Source organism: Muntiacus reevesi, chromosome 20, assembly GCF_963930625.1.
Source record: "Muntiacus reevesi chromosome 20, mMunRee1.1, whole genome shotgun sequence".
Classification (NCBI taxonomy): domain Eukaryota; kingdom Metazoa; phylum Chordata; class Mammalia; order Artiodactyla; family Cervidae; genus Muntiacus; species Muntiacus reevesi.
This window is the reverse complement of record NC_089268.1, coordinates 25499421-25526478: the sequence shown is the minus strand read 5'-3', so window position 1 is coordinate 25526478 and position 27058 is coordinate 25499421. Positions and strand designations below refer to the sequence as shown.

The 27058-nt window shown below is 41.1% G+C and overlaps 1 protein-coding gene across 11 annotated transcripts in view; it reads left to right on the top strand.

The window, feature by feature from the left end:
• Positions 1-27058, top strand: part of PKHD1 (PKHD1 ciliary IPT domain containing fibrocystin/polyductin) — a 432300-nt gene that overhangs the window by 116551 nt on the left and 288691 nt on the right. For all 11 annotated transcript variants that reach the window (XR_010660007.1, XM_065912087.1, XM_065912089.1 and 8 more), the window contains exon 36: positions 10473-10629. Coding sequence is in view for 10 of the 11 variants with exons in the window: in XM_065912087.1 (XP_065768159.1) it covers positions 10473-10629 (157 nt within the window). In the remaining variant the exon portion in view is untranslated. The remainder of the gene's footprint in view (positions 1-10472; positions 10630-27058) is intronic.

Genomic DNA, 27058 nt, shown 5'->3' with positions numbered 1-27058 from the left:
TCTGAAAAATTGTATTGCCTGTCCTGTGTGCTGGGAGTCACTTATGCAGTGGGAGAACCATCTGACTTTCTTCCCAGCACCACTGTCTTAGCAGCTTAAGACAAGGCCTGTTTATTATCTCCAAATTTCTGCAGGTCAGATGTCTGGGAGCAGAGTAGCTGGGGTCTCTTTACAACATTTCATAAGTCTGAAGTTAAGGTGTCAGCCTGGTTACATCCTTACGCTGAGCTCAAGGTCTTCCTTCAGTCTCATTCAGGTTGTTGGCTGAAGTCAGTTTCTTCAATCTACAGGATGAGGGTCTCAATTTTTGTTGGCTGTTAGCCAGGGACCACTTTGGGTCCTTGAGGCTGCTCTTAGGTCATAATCACCTGGTTCTCTCCATAACCTGGCAGTTTGCTGCTTCAAAGTCAGTGAGGGAATCTCTCTTTTAATGGCTCACTTATATGTCTGTCCACTTTGACTAACCCAAAGTTAGCTGATTTCTGAACTTAATTATACCTGCAAAATTCCTTCACCATTGCCATAAGATGTAACCTAGTCATGGGAGTGAGATCCCATCCTATTCGTCAACTCTGTTCCTACTACAGGGGAGGGAAATATCTGTGGCATGTATATGAAGGGGGCATCAAGAATCTTGGGGGGTGTCTCTGAATTCTTAATACACATAGTATGCTTAAATTTGGGGATTAGAGAAGGTCTTTAGACATAGCCTTTGTGAAAGTCAAGTTCTGCTGGCATTGCAGTGGTCTGTTCCATGTCTTTCTGAATGTCACACATTTTGCTGAAACCTGGGTTCTCCTGGAGTTCCGGGGAAGGGACCCATTATGGTCTATTTCCATTCCTGGAGGCTTTTTTAAAATTGGATTTTTGAAAACTGTCTTTTTTGTTTGTTTGTTTCATTAAGTAGCATGTGGGATGTTAGTTCCTTTCCAGGGTTGGAACCTGAGCCCCCTGCATTGGAAGCATAGAGCCTTAACCACTGGACCACCAGGGAACTTCCTCCATTCCTGAAGGCTTTAATGAGGCAGTTAGTTCTAGCTTTCAACGAGGGGTTCAGGTTTGAGGTGGTCTCTGGGGAATTTAACTTAGAAGAGAGAATTTTTACTCTTGGCAGACTACCTATCTCTGTATTCAGTGTTTCTCAAAACCGGCCATGCCTGATGCCCACACAAGCCCTGGAAGAAGACTTGACTTTGGTTCTGATCCAAATGTAAGGAACTGATGTGGTGTCACCTCAGACCTAAAAATGTGCTTGGGCGTGTCCTTGCCCTCTGTGAACTGTGGGCTTGATTCCTCCAAAGAGGTGGGCCAAGGAGGAAAGAGGAGGAAACCTAGAGACGAATCAATTTGTTTGTGTTCATCATAAACCTACCCACTTTCTTAATTGATTGTTCATTACAAAGTAGCTTGATGCTTCTTTAGCCTGGGAGCTAAATGTAATCAACTTTTGTTTGTTTCTGTAAAAAACATTTTTTTTTTTTGCCCTTGAGGAGATCATTATTTCTATTGTATGAAGATGGTAGCCCAAACATTAAAAGTAATTAGAGCAGATGGCAGTGAATACCGCTATTGTAAAATACAGGGATGCTTACAAACTGGTTTTCATTCTCTCGGCTTCCTCCTTTTCTTTCTGCCACCACATATTCACTTTGCTTCCCTTCAGGTATAAAGGGGAGGGGAAAGGAAAAGGAGGAAGAAAAAGGTTCCCTTGGTACTTGAAACTGAGGAGCTGTCAAAAGGTTCATAGCAGGGAAAGTGAGCTCCCGTGTATTCAATCACTGAAATTAAGTGTTTTCGAAGGTGGTGCAGTCACGGGTCCATTGCATGGGGAAATAACATGCTGTAGTCCATCACTTAAAATGTTAACCTTGTCTTTTACTAGTGACTGGGAACAGAAACACGTGCTCTGCACTCGCTGGTTAAATGGCAGTATGTCAGCTCTGTGGAAAAGGCTAGCATGTATCTGTCAATCTTCTGATTCGGCCTTATGTGTGTGTGTGTGCATGCCCAGGTCTCACACACACACATACACACCCTCACTTCTACTTGCCCTTATGTAGCCTTCAGAGACCTGGCTTATTGCTTACTGGAAAATGAAGAGAATTGAACCAGTTTCCAGTATTTCAATGTATAATCTTTTACTTGCCAGTCTCCAAATTCTTAGGTAGTTGTATTATAATTATTTATTTTTAATTGTAGAAGGCTTTATTTTGAATATATTTCAGTATTGATGTAATATAGATATACTGTTGTTGTTGATTAGTCACTAAGTCGTGTCCAACTCTTTTGCAACCCCATGGACTGTAACCCACTGGGCTCTTCTGTCCATGAGATTTTTCCAGACAAAAATACTGGAGTTGGTTGCCATTTTCTTCTCCAGGGGACCTTCCTCACCCAGGTATTGAATCTGACTGTCCTGCAATGGCTGGTGGATTCTTTACCACCAAGTCACCCAGGAATCCTATAGAGGTAGCGTACTGAGCGCATTTTAGGTTATTATTATTATACTGATTATATAAATCAGAATATATCAGGAGTAAGCAATTTTTTTTCTATAAAGAGCCAGGTGGCTTTTAGCTTTGGTGGGTCATAGAGTCTCTGTCACAAATGGAAAATAGCCATAAAACAGTATTTAAGTGAGTGGTCGAATCGATGTTCCAATAAAACTTTATTTTTATTTCAGCTGTAGTTTGTGAACCCTGTTATAGACTGCTGAATGTTTTACTTGATTATTTTGTCTGTGACATGAAGAACTTGAGGTCTTTATGCAATGGGAAAAATGACTGAATGTCTTTCTTCAGCAGGAAGATTACAGAGCTGTGTAAACTTCTTGCTTCCAGACCCAGCCACCCTCTCTGGGCTCCTTGCTGAGCTTGCAACATTTCACACATCTCCTTTCTCAGAACACCTCTGACTCACACTCCACCTCTGCTCCCATCTTTTATCTGAGAGGCTGGTCCCTGATCACTCAATAAGAAAAAGATTCTCCCACACTGGCACTTCTGTTCTACTTTCCTTTGCTTTTGCTTTTCAGATCACGTGATTTGTTTTATTTATTTATCTTTACCTCCCTAAGATATAAGCTCCCCAAGATCAGGGTTTTGTTTTATTTTGTGGTCAGTAAATATTTACTGAATCCAGAGAGTCATCTGCTCCTTCAGGCAAGGAGGTTGAAAAGAGTCTTATGATGACTGAGTGAGATAATACTTGGTTTTTTAAAATTTTATTGAAGTATAGTTGATTTACAGTGTTAATTTCTGCTATACAGAAAAGTGATTAAGTTGTATATATATTATATATATGCTACTGCTGCTGCTAAGTCGCTTCAGTCTTGTCCGACTCTGTGCGACACCACAGACGGCAGCCCACCTATATATATGTATCTACATATATATTATATATGTATAATGTATATATGTATTATACTGTTAAGTGCACTCAAAAATATTAGCCATTATGAATAATCTTTAAAATTTCATATTTTAAAAATTTAAAGTAGAGAGGGTAATGTGTAGGTTTTTCAGTTGTGAGGGTGAGTGATACTGTAAGTCAAACATCTAGCACTGTGCCTGGGGCATAGGAGACATTGGTTCATGGAATGGTCTTCAGGCTTACAATTCAGAAGAGACATTATTTAAGGAGATTTGGAGATTCAAGTGGAAGAGATGATGAAGAAAGTTTCTGCAAATTTGTTCTGTCTGCAGACTGTACTAGTTCTTTAAGCTCAAGAGTGCTAAAATAACTTACCTGGATGAGGCACTGAGCTAACATCAGTATTGTTAGAGAAATCATGGCATGTAGGATGTTCACAGAAGGGAGAGAGAAGCTGGTGAGTTGCCTGGTTTTCTAGAAGGGACAAAGTTAAGTGTAAATTGGGTCCCAGTTGCTGGCAGAAGGTGTTACTGATATTTCTTTGAGTCATCGATGTGCTGGGCAGTGTGTGTGTGTGTGTGTGTGGGGGGGGGGCTACTTTCTCATGTTATCTCATCATCGTGAAGGGTTTATAAGCACCAAGAAAAGAAGTGATCACTGAGAGCAAGCATGAGCCCAGTAAGAACAAATCATGCCAAACTAATTTAATTTCCTTTTTGTTCCCTAAGGAATTATTAGTTTAGAGGTCAGGGGCGCTATTTATAATCCTGCATTTGTAAGTGGTTGGCTTTTCCTACAATGAGCATTTTTTGGGTTTCATAATCAGCTGAAATAATCTCAGCCTGTGTTAGTTTATGTATAGTGTCCAGGTTGAAGAAAGGAAAGGTAATTAACACACTGGATTTCACCTGTAAGGCAATCTTTACCAGAGTTAGCCATCTAATTTTCTGAACTCCCATAGTACCTTGCTTATACTTTTAATTATTGAATTAATCATGCTTTATATTCATTACCAAACTATATATCTTTTTTCAATGATAACACAAGCACCTTAAGAACAAGGATGAGGTCACATGTATCTAAAAGAAGTACCTTTACACTAGCTCATTCAGGAAAGTTTTGGGATTTTAATTGGCCACCATGCAAAATATCACCTAATATTATAACACAATTATTAAAATAGCCAAGACTCTTAATTGGGAGAGCAAGTGTTATTTAATAAATGGTATGAAGTTATTTCACTGTTTGGTGAAAAACAAAGCTAAGATAAAAAATAAGGATAAATGGAAAACTTCCCACCAACATAAATTCTAAATTAGTTAAGGATTAAGATACAAATGTAAAATCCTACAAATCAAGAACACACATTAGAAGTGCAATTTGTGTCAGAATGAAAGAAGGGAGTCTTATGTGTAAAAGAATGGGGGATGTTACAAAAGAAAAGGTCAATACATTTGGTTTCATAAAAATTTAAAACATTTCTATGTAAAAGATCACTGAAAAAAGTAGAAAAAATTGCAGCTTCATATCAGATTATTTTAGTTACTGAAACAATATTTTAAATTATGGGTTAGCGACTATGAACCCACAAGAGTTGAGTATTCAAATATATTTTGGGGGTAACTATTACTTCATGGGAAATAGATGGGGAAACAGTGTCAGACTTTATTTTTTGGAGCTCCAAAATCACTGCAGATGGTGATTGCAGCCATGAAATTAAAAGACACTTACTCCTTCGAAGGAAAGTTATGACCAACCTAGATAGCATATTTAAGAGCAGAGACTTTACTTTGCCAACAAAGGTCTGTATAGTCAAAGCTATGGTTTTTCCAGTGGTCATGTTTGAGTGTGAGAGTTGGACTATAAAGAAAGCTGAGTGCTGAAGAATTGATGCTTTTGAACTGTGGTGTTGGAGAAGACTCTTGAGAGTCCCTTGGACTGCAAAGATATCCAACCAGTCCATTCTAAAGGAGATCAGTCCTGGGTGTTCATTGGAAGGGTTGATGCTGAAGCTGAAACTCCAATACTTTGGCCACCTCATGCGAAGAGTCGACTCATTGGAGAAGACCCTGATGCTGGGAGGGATTGGGGGCAGGAGGAGAAGGGGACGACAGAGGATGAGATGGTTGGATGGCATCACCGACTCAATGGACATGGGTTTGGGTAGACTCAGGGAGTTGGTGATGGACAGGGAGGCCTGGCGTGCTGCGATTCATGGGGTTGCAAAGAGTCGGACACGACCAAGCAACTGAACTGACTGTGTACCAGGTGTTGTTGTAGGTACTCAATACAAGGGCTTCCCTAGTGGCTCAGTGGTAAAAAACACACCTGCCAATGCAGGAGACCTGGGTTTAATCCCTGGGTTGGGAGCATCCTGAAGAAGGAAATGCAACCCATTTGAGTTTTTTTGCTTGGGAAGTCCCATGGACAGAGGAGTTTGGTGGGCTATATAGTCCATAGGGTTGAAAAGAGTTGGTCACGACTTAGGGACTAAACAACAACAGTAACCGGAATACACCAGAAAACCAAGATGTTCTCCTGAAGCTTACATTCAACTGGGGCTTAAGTAACTGAACAATACACGATGTTTCAGTGATGGTAAGTAAGTTCTTTGGAGAAAGCAGAGCTGTGTAAAGGGTGGAGAGAGGGTCAGTGATAGGGACCTTCTTTTCCTATTTTCAGGATTAGTTTGCTGAAGCAGGCATTCGGGGGAGGTGTCAACAAGTTCCTCCTTGTCTTTGTCATCCAGGAGACACTGTTGCTAGAAAGATCCCACACTCTACCTGCTCCACCATCCCTGCTTAACACAGATGCTGGCAAATAGGTCTTTGGCTCTGGCTGGTGTTCCAACTTGCTGATCAATGATTTCTTTCAAGATAACTCTGGTGGTGTTGCAAATACATTTAAGGTGACACGTGAGATTTGCAGACACTGCACATTCCCTGAAGTTCAGAGAAGTGCTGACAAGCTGTAAAGGAAAAAACAAATTGCATTCTCTTCTCACTGAGCTAGGAAAGCTTTTGCTTGTGTTTTATTTGTTTTGGGGTTTTTGTTTTGGCTTATTTGGGGCTGTAGGTTCTGAGATAAAAATGAGGTTGTTTTCTGGATAGTTTCCAAAATCTTTGTTTTTATCCCCCCTCATATACCCCCGTGTGCCCACAGGCAGATTTTCTTCATCTGCAGAATGGGAATGAGTGATTGATCTCGAAGATGAAAACCAGAAATAAAGGCTGAACACCTTGGGGACTATGATAGAAAGAGGTGTGATTTGGTGAAAGTGAAACTTGGATTGACCTGGGGGTTGAGTTAGTGGCACAGAGCCTGGCTTGCACCTAAAACATTACACTGGTATCAACTGAGAGTCTTTCAAATGTATGGACAAGAAGTCTTTTTAATGATTCTGTCAGCATTCTTTTTTGCATGATTGGATCAAAATGATAGGAATGGAAGGATAAAGATGTTGGGAAGTGGGCCACCTCCTCTGTCTCATGCAATTATTGCCTAGGAAGCCCTTGGAATGGAATTATACTACCATTGTGTCTGCTATGAAAATATAGAGCTAAAATTCTTATAGTGGCATACATATTACCATGGATTCCCTGACAACTTGAAATCGTGGAGATAGTTGACTCTTCTACTTCCCAAGGTGCTGTCAGACATTTGAGGGTCCATTAATGGTTTAGGCTTTTTAGTATTTAGTCATTGTTTTGTAATAGGCATGAACTATTGATAGCATTTTATGTAATTTCAAGATACCTTTATTATGGTAAGGAAAGTTTTGGGCAGAGAGAAGCTTAGGTCTTTTAAAAGTTAATGCTTAGCATTGATAACTATTTGAAACGTACCACACTGAATAAAGGGCTTCCCAGGGGGCACTAGTAGTAAAGAACCCGGCTGCCAATGCAGGAGGCATGAGAGACATGAGTTCGATTCCTGGGTTGGGAAGATCCCTTGGAGGCGGGCATGGCAACCCACTCCAGTATTCTTGCCTGGAGAATCCCACGGACAGAAACGCCTGATTTGCTACAGTCCATAGGGTTGAAAAGAGTTGGACATGATTGAAGCAACTTAGCACACATAGCACATTTTATAAATATATATGTGTATATAAATGCATATATATATATATATATACACACACTTGGATATACAAATACACTCACACACATATATTCTTTTACAGGTACTTTTCCATTCTAGATTATTCAGTTCAGTTGTTCAGTCGTGTCCAACTCTTTGCGACCCTATGGACTGCAGCACGCCAGGCCTCCCTGTCCATCACCAACTCCCGGAGCTTACTCAAACTCATGTCCACTGAGTTGGTGATGCCATCCAACCATCTCATTCTCTGTCATCCCCTTCTCCTCCCACCTTCAATCTTTCCTAGCATCAGGGTCTTTGCCAATGAGTCAGCTCTTCACATCAGGTGGCCAAAGTATTGGAGTTTCAGCTTAAGCATCAGTCCTTTCAATGAATATTCAGGACTGATTTCCTCTGGGATGGACTGCTTGGATCTCCTTAAAGTCCAAGGGGCTCTCAAGAGTCTTCTCCAACACCAAAGTTCAAAAGCATCAATTCTTCGGTGCTCAGTTTTCTTTGTAGTCCAATTCTCACATCCATACATGACTACTGGAAAAACTGTAGCCTTGACTAGACAGACCTTTGCTGGGAAGCAAAGGACCTTTGCTTTTTAATATGCTGTCTAGGCTGGTCATAACTTTTCTTCCAAGGAGCAAGTGTCTTTTAATTTCATGGCCGCAGTCACCATCTGCAGTAATTTTCGAGCCCCCAAAAATGAAGTGTGTCACTGTTTCCATTGTTATCTCATCTATTTGCAATGAAATGAGGGGACCAGATGCCATGATCTTAGTTTTCTGAATGTTGAGTTTTAAGCCAACTTTTTCACTCTCCTCTTTCACTTTCATCAAGAGGCTTTTTAGTTCCTCTTTACTCTCTGCCATAAGGGTGGTGTCATCTGCATATCTGAGGTTATTGATATTTCTCCCGGCAATCTTGATTCCAGCTTGTGCTTCATCCAGCCTAGTGTTTCTCATGATGTACTCTCATATAAGTTAAATAAGCAGGGTGACAATATACAGTCTTGACATACTCCTTTCCTGATCTGGAACCAGTCTAGATTATTACAAGATATTGAATATAGTTCCCTGCGCTATATAGTAGGTGCTTATTGTTTTTCTGCTTTAGATATAATAGTGTGTATCTTAATTCCAAGCTCCTAATTTATCCCTATGGAGCTTTTGGCTCTGTTCTGGTGGCACTGAAGGAAGCTCCACCTTAAACAGCTCTAGGCTGAGAAACTCAGTCCGAAGTATCATTTTTTAAAATAAAGGGATAGGATTTCTCTAGAGTCCTTTCCATCATTGACCTTCTAGAAATCCAAGTTTTTTGCTTTTCATATATTTTGTCATAGTGACTCGGGGCTGATTTACAGATAATCTGGTTCACCTTCTCTGGAGTTGTCTTTACCATCTTTCAATCTTTTCCATCTTCTCACCACTTTATTCCACTCCAATTTCCTCCTATCGCCCCTCCCCCTTTTCTCTTTGTGGATTGTACAGGAGTGAATCAAAGCATTATATGAATGTAGAATGTTTAGCCTTATAAGGAGATGTTTCTGTATTTTTACCTCCCTGTGCCTAGCTTCATTGTGAGATCAGTAGAGAGCTAAATTTCCCTTCTACTTTTTGAGTCTGTGGATGCTTATCCTGTGGGCATGTTTCATACAGCTCACAACGATGCTCAGGTACCACACCCCCCTTTTTTCCCCCATAGTGCTGAAACTACTTATCACTGTGCCTAATGCCTTGCCATCTCTTAAATTGGGATGACTCACTGACTTATATCTCCTTCATAGATGCAGAAAATGAAAAGATCCTACTTTTTCTTGTCCCCAAGCCTTGTTGGTGTGAGGTGAGGTTCAGTACAATCTGGGACTGGTCAGTACACCCTCTGGAAAATCTACTGACTCTTCTAGGAGCACATTTCTCTATTTTCTCTGTCTGGAATACTCCAGGGCACTGTTCTCTGTGGAGGTGCAGTTATTGGTATTATAATCATGCCTCCCCTTCTTCACGATCTTCTCTCATCTGCCTCTAACTCCTTACCAGAGGACCTTCTCGGCATCTATTTTATAGGAACTGGGGCTTCTCATTAGGTTGGAATCTGGGTGGGAAGAACTGTGGGGAGAGAGCCATACACTTGTTATCTGTATGACCTTGAGCTAATCACCTTCTCAAAGAGCATTTCTCTGTATTCATAGAGTTACAGTTTCATGGCTGCACAGGACATTTAGACCTGTTCACTGCCTCTTTCATGAGTCAGATACTGCTTTCTGTGATTTTCACATCCTTGGTTGGAAAACCACATGACTTCAATGTGACCATAAACTAACAGGGAACCAAAAGCTCTGAGAGGGAGACTGAGTGGGGTGAAGTGTGTTTCCTCCTCTGGGCTCTTCACAGTCCGGCTCCTGGCTCCTCCCTCAAAGGTTCTGGGTTGTCATCTGAAGTCAGCAGGCGTTTTTCCCGTGCATGAGCTTTGCTACCTGGTATGCACTTAGCACAGAGGGAAAGGCAACAATAATATCAGAAGAGACAAAGTAGGAGGATGGATCTGAACACACGGAGAGAGGCGTTTTCCTATAAAACAGAAACACTTGCAGTAGAACCTGTGAAAAATGGCACCAATTACATAAAGCGAAATGCCACCCATTTAAATTCTATCTGTTCCTGACTATGACTTTTTGTCCAAGACTTGATACATGTCTGTACAAACGAAAAATGGAACCAGTCCCATCTGTTAGGTATAAGGGGGCTGTGCTGGGGGAAAAGGTAAGAAAACATTAGCAGCATGTCATTGGAGAACTCCAGAGGCTGAACACAGAGGCCCTTCAATTACAACTTTGCCCCTTCCATATTTTCCCCTTTTGGAGTTAGTTGTAGGAAGGTGATTCATTTTATTGAGAGGTTTAAAATTAAATTTAAATTAATTTAAGTGCAAGGAGTTTCTGTTTTGATGGATCACCCAGACTATCCTGCTTTTAAATAAAGCAAAATAAAATAACAAAACCTGTTTTCCAGGGCAACTTTACCTTTCAATTCTGCGGGAGGTGGTCCAGGGCTCACAGCTGGTTTCCCGAGAGACCGCCACAAGAGGGCGACAACGTCACAGTGGAGAAGGGCCAGCTGCTTCTGTTGGACACCAACACCAGCATCCTCAGCTTCCTCCACGTGAAAGGTTCGTGGAGTTTGGAGATGGTGGCATTATTAAATACGATCCTGTCATTTTAGAGGCAGGGGTCCAGGGAACATTTTGGATAAGTTCCAGTGCCTGGTTGACAATTTATTCTCAGAACAAAATGAGATTTCACTATGAAAGGAAGAAGTGGTCAGAGGGTTCAAAACGAAAGCCTTTTCTTTTGATTATTAAAAACACAGAGCTTGATTATTTTAGTTTTTCAAGTACAAAAGAATGAACAGTGTTCTCCAAGAATATACTTCTTCATTCAAGGCCTTTGTATTCATGCTTGTCCCTGGCAGCACCCACAATATAGCAAAAGGCTCTGAAATCAGTTACTGCTGCTGCCTTTGAAATCCCCAGCCAAGAAGGCAGTGCCTTCATGCTTTTACCCTGTTGTGGTTTTGACTTCCTGGTCCCGTGGAAAGTCATATAAATAGGTTTCCTTATTGCAAAACCGGCCACATAGCTCTAGGGTCTGGGAATTTGGGAGAGATTGAAAATTCAAATTTTAACTCCTCCACCCTACCCCCAAGTGATTATGTCAGTTTTTTCCACCTCCCCGTGCATTTGTTTCCTTATCTGTTAAATGAGAATAAAAATCATTGCCTACTTCAGTAGTAGATAATAAGGAATGGTTATCAAAGGGACTCTTATTCATTGGCAAATGAAAATTACTTGGGAAATGTGATTAGTTATGGAGATCTATAAAACGACACTAAAGCACCATTCCTTACTATAAATATATTTAACATTTATAGGAGCATTTGTTCTTGTTAAAGTAAGAGGGTGGCTATATGAGAGAGAATAAAATATTTTCCAGGGAATAAGCTGATGTAGTGTGACTACCCATCTCTTAAGGGTGGACTCATTAAGAATTTTACATTCTTTACTCTGGAAGCTGTTTTTTTCCCCTCTGGCAGCAAGGAGAAGTTTTCAGGCAAATCACTTAATTAGTACCCTTTAGGAAAAGGGTCTGTGAGCTTGGGTTCCTGACTTGTCTTTGTGGTGTGTGCATGTGTATAGCCAGTGGCTATGGGGAGTGCTGACTTATTGACAACTAGCAGCTACCTAAGGACTGGCAATGACAAAGGAAAATTACAGACTTCAAGTCTCAGCTCAGGGAAAAGATGCTCTTTTCAGGCCTTTAACCAGGACTCTCACCACAGGAGTCAAATTCTGTTGGAGGATGGGATGCCCGTCAGGCACTCTAGGGTCTTTTCCTAACCTTGATACCATTTGGGAGAAGTTTCCAAGCTAAAAGTCCTCAAACTCAGCCCATCTGAGTGTCAGGATTTCCTAGTAGTCCCAGGTAAATGTTCCATCAAGGAAAGGTATTTGTCCATGGGGCCAGAGACTAAAGATGGAGAAGAGGCATCAGAGGGAAAGCGGAGAGTAAGGGAGAGGCAGGAGCAGGTGGATACACAACCTGACTTCTGCTCTTGGAGCTTTTAAAATCCAAGCATCCCAAATACTTGCTCCAATCTGTCAGTAGTGGTTTCTTTAAGTACTTCTGGTTCAATACTTCACTCTCATTATTTAGTACAAGTGACTAGGTTTAGAAGGACAAACCCTTATCCTGTGGAGAGGGAAAGACTGTTATGTGAAGGGTTTCCCCTCTCTCTTGGGAAGTAGGACCATTGGTACGATTGTGAAGGTAAGCGGTGGACACCAGTTTATGTACAAACAGGAGTTGCTGCTATGGAACAGGGTTGCCTAGAAATTGAGATTTTCATCACAGATTTATGGGTCATAGCTTCTGGGAGAGAAGCTGGGAAAGGACACAGATGAAATTTGGTGCAACAGATGACTTGTGAATACTTACTAAGTGGCCTAGGAACTCTGTATGAGACATAAGAAGTGAAGTATAACACTTAATATGAATAATGTGTATTACTACTAAAGAAAAAGTAGTTAGCGAGCAAGTATAGAAGAGTAGAATGTCTAGTTCTAAAATGTGTTGTAAGGATTTCCCTGATGGTCCAGTGGTTAAGACATCACCTTCCAAAGCAGGGGTATGGGTTTGATCCCTGGCTAGGGAAGATTTCATATGTCTCATGGTCAAAAAACCAAAACATAAAACAAAAACAATATTGTAACAAATTCAATACAGACATTAAAAATGGCCCACATAAAAAATCTTAAAAGAAAAGAAGATAAAACGTGTTGTAGAAGGTAAGGCAGGATGTGGATGGGAATAATCCAAGTGTCCAGGATGTAAGAGCAGAATTAGCAGAGAGGAGGTGGAAAGCATGTGCTTTGTCCCTGAGACAAATTTTGATTGTGTAGATACCAATATATGCTCAGACTCAAAGTGGGAGGGACTTCCCCATCTCACTTGGTAGTCAGAGCTGCGTGTTCAGTCACTCAGTCATGTCCGACTCTTTGTGACCCCATGGACTGTAGCCCACCAGGCTTCTCTGTGGGATTCTCCAGGCAAAAAATACTGGAGTGGTTTGCCATTTCCTCCTCCAGTGGATCTTCCCAACCCAGGTATTGAACCCATGTCTCCTTCGGCTCCTACATTGGCAGGTGGATTGTTTACCACTGAGTCACTTGGGAAGCCAGTGGCTCAGGCCAAAAATCTTGGCAGCATCCTAGACATCTTTCTTTATCTCATATCCCATGACCAATCCATCAGTGACTCTTGTTTCCTGAATCTCCAACATGTGTCCCATCGTACCAAGCTGATCCTAATCAACATAACTTTTTGGATGGAACCATCTCAAACAACTTCTTTGTTGGTTTCTATGTTTCTAATTTTTTTGCCTTCTTTAGTAGCAGAGCCTAAGTTTTTATTTGGGGCAGCAGTATAGCCAGCTAAAACGCTGTATTTCCTAATCTCCTTTGTGAGTAGACAGCCTGTGGCTAAACGCTGGCCAGTGAGATGTAAGGGGAAGCGTGGTGCAGGACGCCTAGGACATGTCCTAAAGTAGAGCTGACCTAGCAGGTGGCATGTCCTACTTGTCCCTCCTTCTTTCTCTTCTCTGCTTTCTGGAATGTAAATATGATTCCTACATTTTAGCTGCCATCTTGGACTGTGAATTGACACCTTAAGTAGGGGGAAATAGAAGAAAGGAAGACATCCGGGATCATGATGACTTTTGAGTTGCCTACTAGCATGGTACCTGGGGCTGCCCACCTCTGAAGTCACTTTTTGTGATAGAAAAGTATGCCTTCATGTGTTTAAGTAATTGGTATTTGACTTTTATGCTGTACAGTAAAATAACCCCCAATAATTTATTATCCACATCCTTTAAAATGGATCAGATCTTATTACTTCTTTTTTCAACCTACCCCTACACCAATGGCTTCTCATCTCATTAGGAATAAGCTTCACACCATTATTAAACTTCAAATCCCTTCATTGACCTTGTCTTCCTCATTCACTCTGATCTAGCTCTTCTGTGAATATACCAGGAACAAACCTGCCTCAAGGCCTTTGCACATAATGCCCTTTGCCTGGAATATTCTTCCTCCAGATGTTCATGTGACTAGCTCACTTATTTAATTCTCTGTTTGAGAAAATGTCAACTTATTACAGAGGACTTACTGGCTATCTTTTCTAAAATTATAATAATCCTATTACTCTATCCTTTTTTTCTGCTTCACTTTTCTTCATAGCACTTACCACCACCACATGACATACTATGTTTACTTGTTTACATACAGTCTGTTTCCTCTGGTAGGACAAGCTCAAAAAAGCAAAGAATTTCCATCAATTATTTACTGCTGTTTCTTCAGTGTTTAGAACCATGCCTGACCCATAATGAGGGCTCAAAATACATGTACTGATTGTTGAGTGGATGGACAAATGAAATGGTGCAGAATTCAGGTCCTGGATGAAATTTAAGAAGTCTCGGATAAATTTTAAATCCTTGCTGTCTTGAATATCACTTTTCCCAACCAATTTACTTTTACTGTCCTTAGTTGTGCATGTGAAGTCTATCTATATACATATGTACATATATATATACATAAATTTAGTATTTAATAAAAATAGTAACCAGAGATAGGTACATAAATTTACGTATAGTCACATACAAACACATGTATATACATATACACATCTACATAAAAAAGTATATCTTCATGAGTTAAAAACCCACTGCTAAGTTATTTTTATGTTTCTAAAAGGCATATGAAGAATGCTTTCCCAGAGGAAGAACTCCAGCTCTCAACTCTGGTTGATATGGCATAGTTCTAAACCCCTAATGTCTTCTCTTGGTCTGTAACAGGTGTGAAAGTACTTGAAGGATAAGAAAAATCCAACAGCAGTTCGCTCTCTGAGTATCTGTTATTATCTTTTTCATACCCGTTCATGACCAGAAGAATAGCTCTGTGACATTTTCTTTGTTCTTTGACACCATCTAGGGGATGAGACAAAGCATGAAAGATTTCAAGTCAAAAAATAATGACTTCAAAAGATTTTAGCGAACAAGATATTACAGTGAAAGTACTTTCTAAGCCATTTCCAGAGTATTATGAAAAAAATATTCTACATAAAGTATGTATACACTTTGAAAAGATTAGTGCTAAATAGAAGTGAAACTAGATCACCTGAGAACTACATTTGGAACCACTTAATGAAGATACTGCATCCTCCATATTATTTTTCCACTCATGGAAACCAGAACCCTAATATATACAGGCACCAGGCTCTTCCATCAGGAAAACTAACACTTATACATATGGCCCTTGAGAATTCTGAACTTACCTGTGCCTTCCGTATAGTTCCAAGTATAAAATAGAACTTTTTTTTCCCCCTTATAAGCATAGCTTATAGTAGAAAGGAGGATTATAAATTTCTTTGAGGCAGTTGGAAAATGGCCCCCAAAGACTAAGTTTTCACCATTATTTATGCTGCTGTATATACTGATTCTTGAACTTTTTGGAAAAGTGGCATATTATTTTGTGACCATGATAAAAGCTTCAGCTATCTCTCTTAATATTTTTGTTAATTAGTGAAAGACCTAGAACTTTTTTCTATTTACCATTTCAATTTCTTCCCTCCATTCCTCCTTCCTTTTTTCTTTTTTCAAAAAATATTTTTTAGGGGGTACTGTTAAACACAAAAGAGAATTAACCCAATCAATTAATACTAATGAGCTGGGATGGAAATAGGCATATTGCCTTGATTTAGTTAATTATATTTTTCGTTCTTTTATGTTAAGATGCCCAACGGCCATAGGCATCGCTGAATTAAAATTTATTATTTTATTCCAAGTAATTATGATGAGCCATAATAACAAAGACAGAACGTTACCCTCTCGTCTGCGCTATTATGCATTCTGGGCAAGGATTTGGGGCTTGTGGTCTGTTGCTGGAAAAGCATCTTTATTTTCTGAATGAAGCGATGACTGTCCTGGTGGTCAAGCCGCTTGATGTCAAGTGGCCTAGAGCTAATGATTAATAAAGGGTCAATTAGGGGAAGATGAACTCTAGAAACCTCTTGTCTCTTGGTGTTGGGCTATCAAGAGGAAGATGTTCTGTAGTTTCTTATTACTCACAATGCCATCACTTTACAAGGCTGGAGCAGAAACTTGTGCTGTTTAATAGTGCACTGGCATCCTTTCATGTGATTTCCTATTTCTTGGTCTAGTGGTGTATACAAAGCAGCTAAATGCTTGGCAGGATTTTGAGCCAGAAAGAACTGAGTCTGAATCTGGGCTGTGCTTCTTACTGGCTTCTGTGACCTTGGGCGAGCTGTACAGCCTCTGTAAGCCTGAAGTTTCTCCTCTTAGAGTAAGACCTATTTTAATAACAGCAGTAGTGATAGCAAATTGCTAACATTTATTGCTTGCTGTTGTGTAGCCAAACTACACTGGATCGCCCAACTCCTGTGGATGTTTTGGGTATTAATGAGGGAATGTTTCTAAAACCCTAAGCACAGGGTCTGGGCCAGCATAAGTATTTGATTCATGTTAGTTGTTTCTTCTGGATTGCAGGGGATAACAAAAGAGATGGCTGGATGTCAGGCCTAGGTTGCAGTTTTGTTTACGGCTAGCGGTTGCTTCTATATACAAAGCAAACTGAATCGCTGGAAGAATTAGCTGGGCAATGGAGACCTCAGGTTTTGCCTCCGTTATCTTCAAAAAGCATCCTGAGGGGTTTTTCTTTCTAACAACAAGGAGAGGGGATGACGCAGAGGTGGAAGTAGCAGTCGTTCACCAGGTCGCCTCTGTTCTCCTTGGTGTTTCAACTTTGTGGAAGAATGTTTCTCTGGTGCAGTTGGGAATGTGGTCTCGGTGGCTCCGATGGTAAAGATTCTGCCGGCAATGCAGGTGACTTGGGTGCGATCCCTGGGTCGGGAAGATCCCCTGGAGAAGGAAATGGCAACCCACTTCAGTATTCTTGCCTGGAGAATTCCATGGACAGAGTAGTCTGGCAGGCTACAGTACATGGGGTCACAAAGAGTTGGACACGACTGAGAGGGTAACACTTTCATTTTCACTTCACTTTCATAGTTTCGAGGACACTCAGATCATTTTAGTCTGTTACACTGGGGATTTCTACAGTGTAGCAATGCATATTCTTGGTTTATCGAGATGAAGCATCTTCTCTTGGCCCATTACTGGGTTCATTGTAGAGTTTCTTTCTTTAAAAATTAAAAACAATTTTATTGAGGTATAGATGGCATAATGTAAATTTCAGGTGTACAGAATAATGATTTGATATTTGTATATATTGCAAAATGATCACTATAATAGTCACCAGAGATAGGTACAAATATTTGTCTTGTGTGATGGAAACTTTTAAAATCCATTCTCTTAACTATTATATTTTCAAATATGTAATACAATATTACTAGCATATAAAAAAGCAGAGACATTACTTTGTTGAAAAAGGTTTGTATAATCAAAACCATGGTTTTTCCAGTAGTCGTGTACAGATGTGAGAGTTGGACCATAAAGAAAACCGAGCACCAAAGAATTGATGCTTTCGAACTGTGGTATTGGGGAAGACTCTTGAGAGTTCCTTGGTCTGCAAGGAGATCAAACCAGTCAATCCTAAAGGAAATCAACCCTGAATATTCATTGGAAGGACTGATGCTTAAGCTGAAACTCCAATACTTTGGCCAGCTGATGAGAAAAACTGACTCACTGGAAATAATCCTGATGCTGTGAAAGATCGAAGGCAGGAGGAGAAGGGGACGATAGAGGATGAGCTGGTTGGATGGCATTGCTGACTTAATGAACATGAATTTGAGCAAGCCCTGGGAGTTGGTGATGGACAGGGAGGCCTGGCATGCTGCAGTCCATGGGGTTGCAAAGAGTCGGACATGACTGAGCAAGTGAACTGACTGACTGACTATTAACTGTGGTTACCATGCCGTATATCACATCCCCATGCCTTATTCATTTTATAACTGAAGTGTATACCTTTTGATCCCTTTCCTCGATTTCCCCTACCCCTCAACTGCCCACCTCAGGCTAACATCAACCTGGTCTTGGTATCGGTGAGCTCAGATCTGTCTGCTTTTGTTTGTTTGTTTTTTAGATTCCTCTGTGAGTGAGATCATGTGGTGTTTATCTTTCTCTGACTTATTTCACTTAGCCTTATGCTCTCAAGTTTCATCCATGTTGTTGCAAATGGAAGTATTTCATTCTATTACATTTTATCACTAAACAATATTCCATTCTCTCTCTCTCTCTCTCTCTATATATATATATATATATATATACACATACACATGCAATATCACATTTTAATTATCCATTCATATATTATTAGGCATTTAGATTGTTTCTATGCCTTGGCTATTGTAAATAATGCTGCAAGGAACGTAGAGGTGCATATATCTTTTTCAAGTAGTGTTTTTGTTTTCTTCAGCTAAATACCCAGAAGTGGAATCGCTGGATTATATGGTAGTTCTATTTTTAACTTTTTGAGGAACTTCCATACTGTTTTCCACAGTGGCTGCATCAACCTACATACCCGCCAGCAGGGCACAAGTGTTTCCTTCTCTCCAAATCCTTGCCAAGCCTTGTTATTCGCTGTCTTTTTGAGAATAGCCACTCTAGCAGGTGTGATAGGGTATCTCACTGTGGTTTTCATTTGCATTTCATTTGCATTTCCAGTTTCATACTGATATTGAGCATCTTTTCATGTACTTGTTGACTCTCTGTATGTCTCCTACTGTTTTTTCATCCTCATCAAGGTCTGAAGATTTCAGAGTGAGATATTAAGAGCTGTAGCCAGCACAGCCTTTTTATCCCAGGGTTTTTTTAAACTTGATTCCTTTTAGTTAGAGCCAAACTAGGTTCAGTTTCAGTAGATGCATGCTTCACATAATGCTTTACAATGGAGCAATCTGGAAATGCTATGAAACAGGGCTTCCTGGGACATCTTGTGTTGTCTCTGTGCATCAGGACCGTTGGAGTCATTGGGAAACTTACCCCATACCTGCAGTTTTAAGACTTCATCATAGCAGCTTGGATTCAAAGGAAATCCATCTGAAGGCATTTGATACAAATGAAATATGCCACATTAATGTTTTTTCTTTCTTTCCTAACTATAGAATGTCTTGGTCAACATGGGAGGGCTGTGTGGGCTGATACAATTTGTTTCAAATGGATACATTTAAAATAACAGGTGCCAATTGGCTGCAAAAGGAGAACTAGTGAACTGACTCTTCTTGCAGCTGACCCTTAGCTACCCTTCAAGGCAGGAAACGGGATGACTATGTACAGATGGTACAACATGGTTGTCTGGGGTTTGGTCAGCAAACTAGGGGCCTGAGTTCAAATGTGAGGCAGTCCCGTGACTCTCCTGTGGCTTTGGGTAAAGTTCTGGGCCTCAGATCGGTGGGTAAAATGGAAATGATGGTGATTCCCTCCCGTTGGTTGCAGGAGGAGAGTGACTTGTATAAATCTCTGTTGGCTGTTAATGTTGCTCATCTGTAGCCCCAAGCAGGAAGTGTGGTAAAGGGGTTAGAACTTTTCCCCCATGGTTTCAAGCATGCTGCTCAGAAGGGCCTGGGCTACACAGTGACCTTAAAAGGGGAAGTCAGGTGAAGTCAGCAATGGAAAATGCTCACCTAAATTCTGGGAAATCCGTTCTTAACTCCTTTAATTTTGTGCATCTCTATGTCAGTCTTTTCCTGGCAACAAATTGATATTACTTATTTTATGAGGGGACCTTGCTTGTATCCAAAGCTAAGTGGGCCAGTGATAGAATTTTTAATAGGCTGAGAACTTAATATTGTTCATATATATATCTTGTAACTTTTTTATGAATTAGTTTTATATAAATTCCTTAAAAGCTTAATATTAGGATGTGTTGTTACTGCCCTTTACCTTTTGAGAAGGTGCAATCTAGGCAGGTAAACTTAAGAAAAAAATGATCCAAGTCCATTTTTGCTCAGTATTGCCTGGACTGTTACATCTACATGTATGTAGTTGTTGTTCTTCAATCACTCAGTTGTGTCCGACTCTTTGCGACTCCACGAACTGTACACGCAAGACTTCTTCCTCCATCACCATCTCCAGAGCTTGTTCAAACTCATGTCCGCTGAGTTGGTGATGCTGTCGAACCATCTCATCCTCTGTTGTTCTCTTCTCCTCCTGCCTTTAATCCTTCTCAGCATCAGGGTTTTTTCCAATGAGTCAGTTCTTTGCATCAGGTGGCCAAAGTATTGGAGCTTCAGCTTCAACATCAGTCCTTCCAATGACTACTCAGGGTTGATTTCCTTGAGGATTGACTGATTTGATTTCCTTACATGCCAAGGGCCTCTCAAGAGTCTTTTCCAACACCACAGTTTGAAAATATCAATTCTTCAGCACTCAGCCTTCTTTATGGTCCAACTCTCACATCTGTACATGACAACTGGAAAAAACGATAGCTTTTACTATATGGACCTTTGTTGGCAAAGTAATGTCTCTGCTTTTTAATACGCTGTCTAGGTTTGTCATAGCTTTTCTTCCAAGGAGCAGGTATGTAGTAGGTACACAGTAGGTACTCAAATAATTGTTGAATGACTGAATTTCTAACCTGAATTGTCAGATTCATGTTGGTTATGAATTTTTCTGTAATAAGAGCCCTTCCTGGTATCCTCAGATGTTAGTGGGTTAGTCCAGACAGTGACCAATTTCATTTACTATTTGTGTATCAGGAGATCAGAGACAAAGGCTTTTTCATGTGGGGGACACTTGGCTCTGAAACCCCTTATTTCTACCAATCAGACATGACTTACTTTATTTACCTTCAGAGAACAGTCCCAGACATACTTGATTAGCCTTAAATGAAAGATAAGCCATTGCTGTGAGAAAGGACATGCTTTCAGTAGATGGGCAGACAGACAGATAGATAGATATTAAACAATTTACAGTTTGTGTCTTGACAACTTGGATATTGTAACATGAAAAATGCTATTGAAAGGGACCAGTCCCTTCCTAGCACAGAAGCTACAATATTTTCAGTAACAAAAGATAAATATTTCAGTTGTCCTTCCTTAAGACCCTTCACGGACTTTCTATTAGCCTTTTACGTCAGGTTTGAACTCCTTGATGTGGTTTGCAAAGTCCTTCGGGACTTCGGTCCTTGGTCTCTCCTTACCTTCTCTACCTCATTTGTTGATTAATGATTCTTGCATTCTGTTTGTCCAGACTGGGAGTGAAGTTAGAAATGAGGAATGCTTATATATCTAGAATTTTTGTGCAGGTTAAAATATACCGAAGACAGCTTTTCATTACTCATTTCCCATGTACTGTAGTATTACTGGAGGGTCAAGGAAAGGTAGGGTGTACTCTCATTTTTTAAATAAATACTATGAGGAAATGACTAATATCATTCATTTATAAAATTATCATGTTGTAGGCGATTCAGAGAATAATTATATTTGGAACCTTTTATTTCTTTAAAAAAAAATGATTTTAAAAAATTGAACAATAATTGTTTTACAATGCTGTGTTTGTTTCTGCCATACAAAAAAATCAGTCATAAATAACTATATGTGTCCCCTCCCTCTGAAACCTCCCTCCCCAGCCCCCAACCTTTTAAATAAACAGATTGCTGAGAGAAATGTATCAGGTTTCATGACTGGTTAAAAAAATGTGATTGGGTCAGTGCTAATTGAATTTTGATACAGAGAAGGAAGGAGATTATTTCAATGAATGAGTAACTTGCTAGCTACCTAGATTTTTGCCTGCCTGGAAAAGACAATTTCTTCTCCCCTGTTTTCTCCTTTCTTTCTGAGGTCTTAAGTGACCTTTTAGAAACCCAGCTAAGGGCCTTCAGAACTTAAATATCAGAAACTTTGTTGGTAAAAGAAAATTTTGATTTTCTGGAGGAAGAATGGAAATCAAGGTTTAGTTAAGCAGTAATTGGTTACAGTAGCTATAAACAAAGGCACTTGTTTACATCTGAATGCTTTGAACTCCTTTAGATATTTCTCTTCCACAGTATGTTTACCCTTTGTAACTAGTATAGAATTAATTCATAAAAAAAGATACCTTCATGATTTTTAAGTTTTATAGAAACAGTAAAAGGTTGAGTCATCATCTTTTTAGGTTATCTGTAAAGTTGACCAGTTCACTAAAGCCAGGGTATTAACTTGGAGCAATGAAACTTCACTGTGACCCTCTGGAAGAACTGACTGTATTTTTTACATTTTTAAAGAAAGACTAGGAAATAACATCAAATGTTGGTTGAATGACAAAGTGAATTAATCTGCAATTCCAGTCTTGTATTTCTCAACCTGTTTTAGACAATTGACACCTAGAACAAGCTTAATTAACCTAGAACAGTGATTCTCCAAGAGTGTTCCCTGGTCAGCAACAAGAATATCACCTGGGAAATTGCTAGAGATGCACATTTGGGGACCCCATAGCAAATGTACTCTGGGGGTGGGATGACACCACCAATCTGTCTTTTAAGACCTCTGGGTGATTCTGTACACTCCCTGATAGCTCAGTTGGTAAAGAATCCGCCTGCAATGCAGGAGACCCCAGTTAGATTCTTGGATCAGGAAGATCTGCTGGAGAAGGGATAAACCACCCACTCCAGTATTCTTGGGCTTCTGTTGCGGCTCAGCTGCTAAAGAATCTGCCTGTAATGAGGGAGACCTGGGTTTGATCCCTGGGTTGGGAAGATCCTCTGCAGAAGGGAAGGGTTACCCACTCCAATATTCTGGCCTAGAGAATTCCATGGACTGTATAGTCCATGAGGTCGCAAAGCGTTGGACACGACTGAGCAACTTTCACTTCACTTCACTTCAAGTTTGAGGACTACTAGCCTGAAACAACTTGATGCCTGCTGATGCAGGAGACGCAAGAGACTCGAGTTTGATCTCTAGGTCAGAAAGATCCCCTGGAGTAGGAAATGGTAACCCATTCCAATATTCTTTTTTGGAAAGAAAGAAAATCCCATGGACAGAGGAGCCTGTCGGGCTGCAGTCCACGGGGGTGCAAAGAGTTGGACACAACTGAGCATAATATAAAGCCTAAAACAACAGAGGAAGCCATATAGGATTGTCAGGACTGGACACCAACTACCCTGGTCCAGCTACTCTTTTCCCAAAGGCTATGCGACCCTTTGCAAAGGGCAGTGGAAATCTTGCTGGCTGCATTGAATGTGCCTGTCCTGAATGTGGAATTTTAGTTGGATGCACTTGTCTCTCCTACCAGGAAAATCTGAGCTGATGAAAGTGATTCTCCCAACTGCTATTGTTTCATGGCTCTGTGTCAGTGATCTTATTTCCGATGTGTTTTCTCCTCCACATTGCCCATTTGACTAGCAGTGCCAGGCTAATTAAGGAATTAGTATGTGGCACCCATTCAAGGAGGTGTGTGATTCTCTTTCTGCATCCTGAGAACATTTTTGTAAACACTTTCTGGTTCATATTTTCTTTTTTTAATCAGGCAGAGACATTACAATTAAAATACCGTTAAAGTGATTCTGGCAAGTATTGCAATAAGCATGTTTTTTAATTAAAGGAAGAACAGGGGGATGCATAAGCAGCATCAGCTAAAGGGGAGAATTTCCTCCGATATCTATTTTAATTGAAATGAAAAAAAGACTCTGGAAAAGCAGCAGCCTCTGTGTATGTGTGTGTGTGTGTGTGTTTGTGTGTGTGTGTGTGTGTGTGTGTGTATGTGAGAGAGAGACTCCCAGGTTGCTAGGTTGAGGTGTTCTGTGCTTGATTAATTAGTAGCCAGCCAGAGAGTCCATTGCCTTTGCCCCCAATCCTTAAAGCCTGATTTATGCCTCACCTCCCCCATGAATATGTGAGAGCCCCGGCATCTATTTCCTGAGCTGCTAGTGGATAGGATTATGGAGCGTGCACTGAGCTCTTGGGGGCTCTCGTTTGCCAGCCAAATTGATTTTCCGCCTCTCTGGCCGGGGACAAGCCCACCTCGAAGGCTTCCAGGCTCTGCTCCAGTGGATCAGGCACAAGCCTAATCCGGATCTCGCCAACAAAGGAAGCTGTGTGCATCCCCATCAGAATGCAGGCTCTGGGCTGTGGATGCCTTCTCTGAATGCTGGCCTTCTCTTCCTCCTCACCTTCTTCTGACACCTACCTGCATAGCAACAGAGTCCTGAAGGGTACAATAGGGTGCGGCAGGGTACCCCAGCTCTGCCTCATCACTCAGTCCACCATTCTTATCCAGGGAGAGCAGGACCCATCCATCCATCCTGAATGTACGATTATCTCTAATTCTCCAGGGGAAGAGAATTCCATAGGCTCCCACTGTGGAATAACTGGAAAGGTAACACAATACGGGATGCTACAATTTTGAAGGAATTATTCAGAGTTGACACAAAAAGCTGAATGGAGGCTCATCCATGTGGATAAGCAAACTGGATAATTTACACCTGAAAATTTAGTTAGTTCAAGCTTTGAGTACGTGAATAATCTAGTTTGGTGATACAGATTGATCTAATGAATTGGGGATTGTCAGATTTCTCCCTGCATCTTGCCTCCATACATCTCTGGGTTTCCTTCTGCTTAAAATGGGAATCATTCTCCCAAGTTCATTCATTACCTGGCACATGTGTCCTAACCAAGTATACTCTTTCTCTGCACCCTTTTCCCTCAGATCCTCCTCAGAATGACACTAAGTTTGCCATTGTCATCTGCCACCTTCCTAGTTCTTAAAGCTCTTCCAGGAACCCACCCCAATCTTTTGACTCCTCTCCAGTTCACTTGTTTCACTGACTCACCCGAAAGAATCATTCTACTTCCCCTCTTTAGTCTAATCTGTAAATACTAGTTGATTGTCTTGTCTCTCTTCTGCTCTCACTCTACATGTCTGCCTAGAGAGACCTCATTCTTTTCTATAACTTCAACTCCTATTTATCTCACAAGTATTTAGTGACTGCTTTCCAAGCTCCCCGTATGACAGGCACTGTTCTAGGTACGGGGGCTGTAGCTGCGAATTAAATACACCCAAATTCTCGCTCTCTTGGAGTTTATATTCATAAAGAAAACAGTCATATTGTATTTTGTGTTAGATTTTCTGAGCTACATGGAGAACGATGCAGCAGGGGAGGAGGATCAGGAGCTGGGCGGTGGTTTGTGATGGTTGGGGGATTTGCACACAGTGAGGGCAGAGGCTGTGCTTCAGGCGAGCGAGAGTTGGAGTGGCAGAGGACTGTGAGCTGGGGGGAAGAGACAGGGAGAGGGGGCCGGAGAGGGCCAGCCCTGCTGGGTTTGGTGGGATTTGACTCTGTGTGTAGTGGGAGCTGTTGGAGAATTTCCAGCAGAGAGGTGATGTGATGACATTTACATTAAAAATCACATTGTTGTTTTGAGAGTAGACCCTAGGGTTGGGGCAGAGGCAGAGCAAAGAGCTGAGGCTTTACGGTTACTTGGAGATGAGATGTGACTTAGACCCCAGTGATGGATATGCAAGTGGTGAGAAGGGGCTGGATCACAGGGATGTTAGGAAGGAAGAATGCACAAGTTTTCTTGGAGCCTCAGTTGTGGTGTGTGAGAGAGTAAACGTTGCCTTCAGGACTTTCAAACTGAGCAACGGGAGGGGTGGAGTTGCCATTTGTGGAAACGGGGCAAGACAAGGAGCTCACTTTTCGGATGTTCTGAGTCAAGAAAACTGAAACATCCATATAGAGATACCAAGAAACAGATGGGTCTACGAATCTTGAACTGAGGGCAGAAGTGGGCCTTGGGAGTCATGTGGGAGCCATCGGCATTTAGTGTATGATGGAGTTTGAAACCTTAAGACAAGGTGAGAAAAGCAAGGCCGTATTCATAGAATGACTGGAAAAGTGATCAAGGGACTGAGTCTTGTGACATTCCAAGTGTTAGTGGTTGGGACAATCAGGAGGAATCAGGCAGAGGAGTCCGGGAGGAGAGACTGGGAGTGGGGAGGGATCCAGGAGAGCACAGAAGTGGGCGGCTGGGGGATGGAGCAGCAAGGAAGGACTGAGCAAGCCTGCCAGATGCCGTGGGTGCTCAGCAAAGGTGAGCACTGAGCATGCAGCCTTGGATTCAGCAGTGTGATTGCCACTTGGGACCCCGATAGGACCAAGCAAAGCCCAACTGGGGAGGGTTCCACAGAGACAACAGGAGAAGAATTGGGATAGAAGATATAGCCAGTTCTTTTCCGGTGCCATGTGGGATCCTAGTTCCCCATGCGTTAGTCACTCAGTCATGTCCGACTCTTTGTGACGCCATTGACTGTCGCCCACCAGGCTCCTCTGTCCATGGAATTCTCCAGGCAAGAATACTGGAGTGGGTAGTCATTCCCTTCTCCAGGGGATCTTCCTGACCCAGGGATTGAACCCGAGTCTTCTGCATTGCAGGCAGATTCTTTATAATTTGAGTCACCAGGGAAGCCCCCTAGCCCCCCAACCAGGGATTGAACAGGCACCCCCATCCAGTGAAATCTCAAGAGTCTTAACCACTGGACTGCCAAGGAAGTCCTTGATGAGTATATTCTTGTATGGTATAATATTTATACTCTAAGTGTTTTCTGTAATGGGGAAAATAGCTACAACTGTGTATTTGTTTTTCTTTAAAACACACTCATGCACACCAAATCATTTTGTGGTTATTACAGAAGATGGCTAATTGTGGGGTTAGCCCAAAGTAGGTTTTGATGTACTTTGCAAACATTCACTAGCTGCTAAAAGTCTCTTTTACTTCCCTTTAAAAGAAATAAAAGAGACGTTTAATGGAAACAAATGATTACATGTAAAAAGTTGTGTACATTTATTTATTTTGGAGGGGAAGTAACAATAATGATGGTTGATTGATTTTTATAAAATTACCCAAGGTCACTCGTGGGATGCACTCAGCTTTCATGAACAAGCATAACAAGCAGTGTCAGGGTCAGAGCCAAAGGCTGATTTGAGCCCTGCTCTTTATTTCAGCTTTCAGAAATGGGGTCAAGCTCTATAAAGTGGAGAAATAAAGTCCTCCCACTTCCCTCCCATATTCAAGTAACTCTACTTTAAAGCAGCTCAG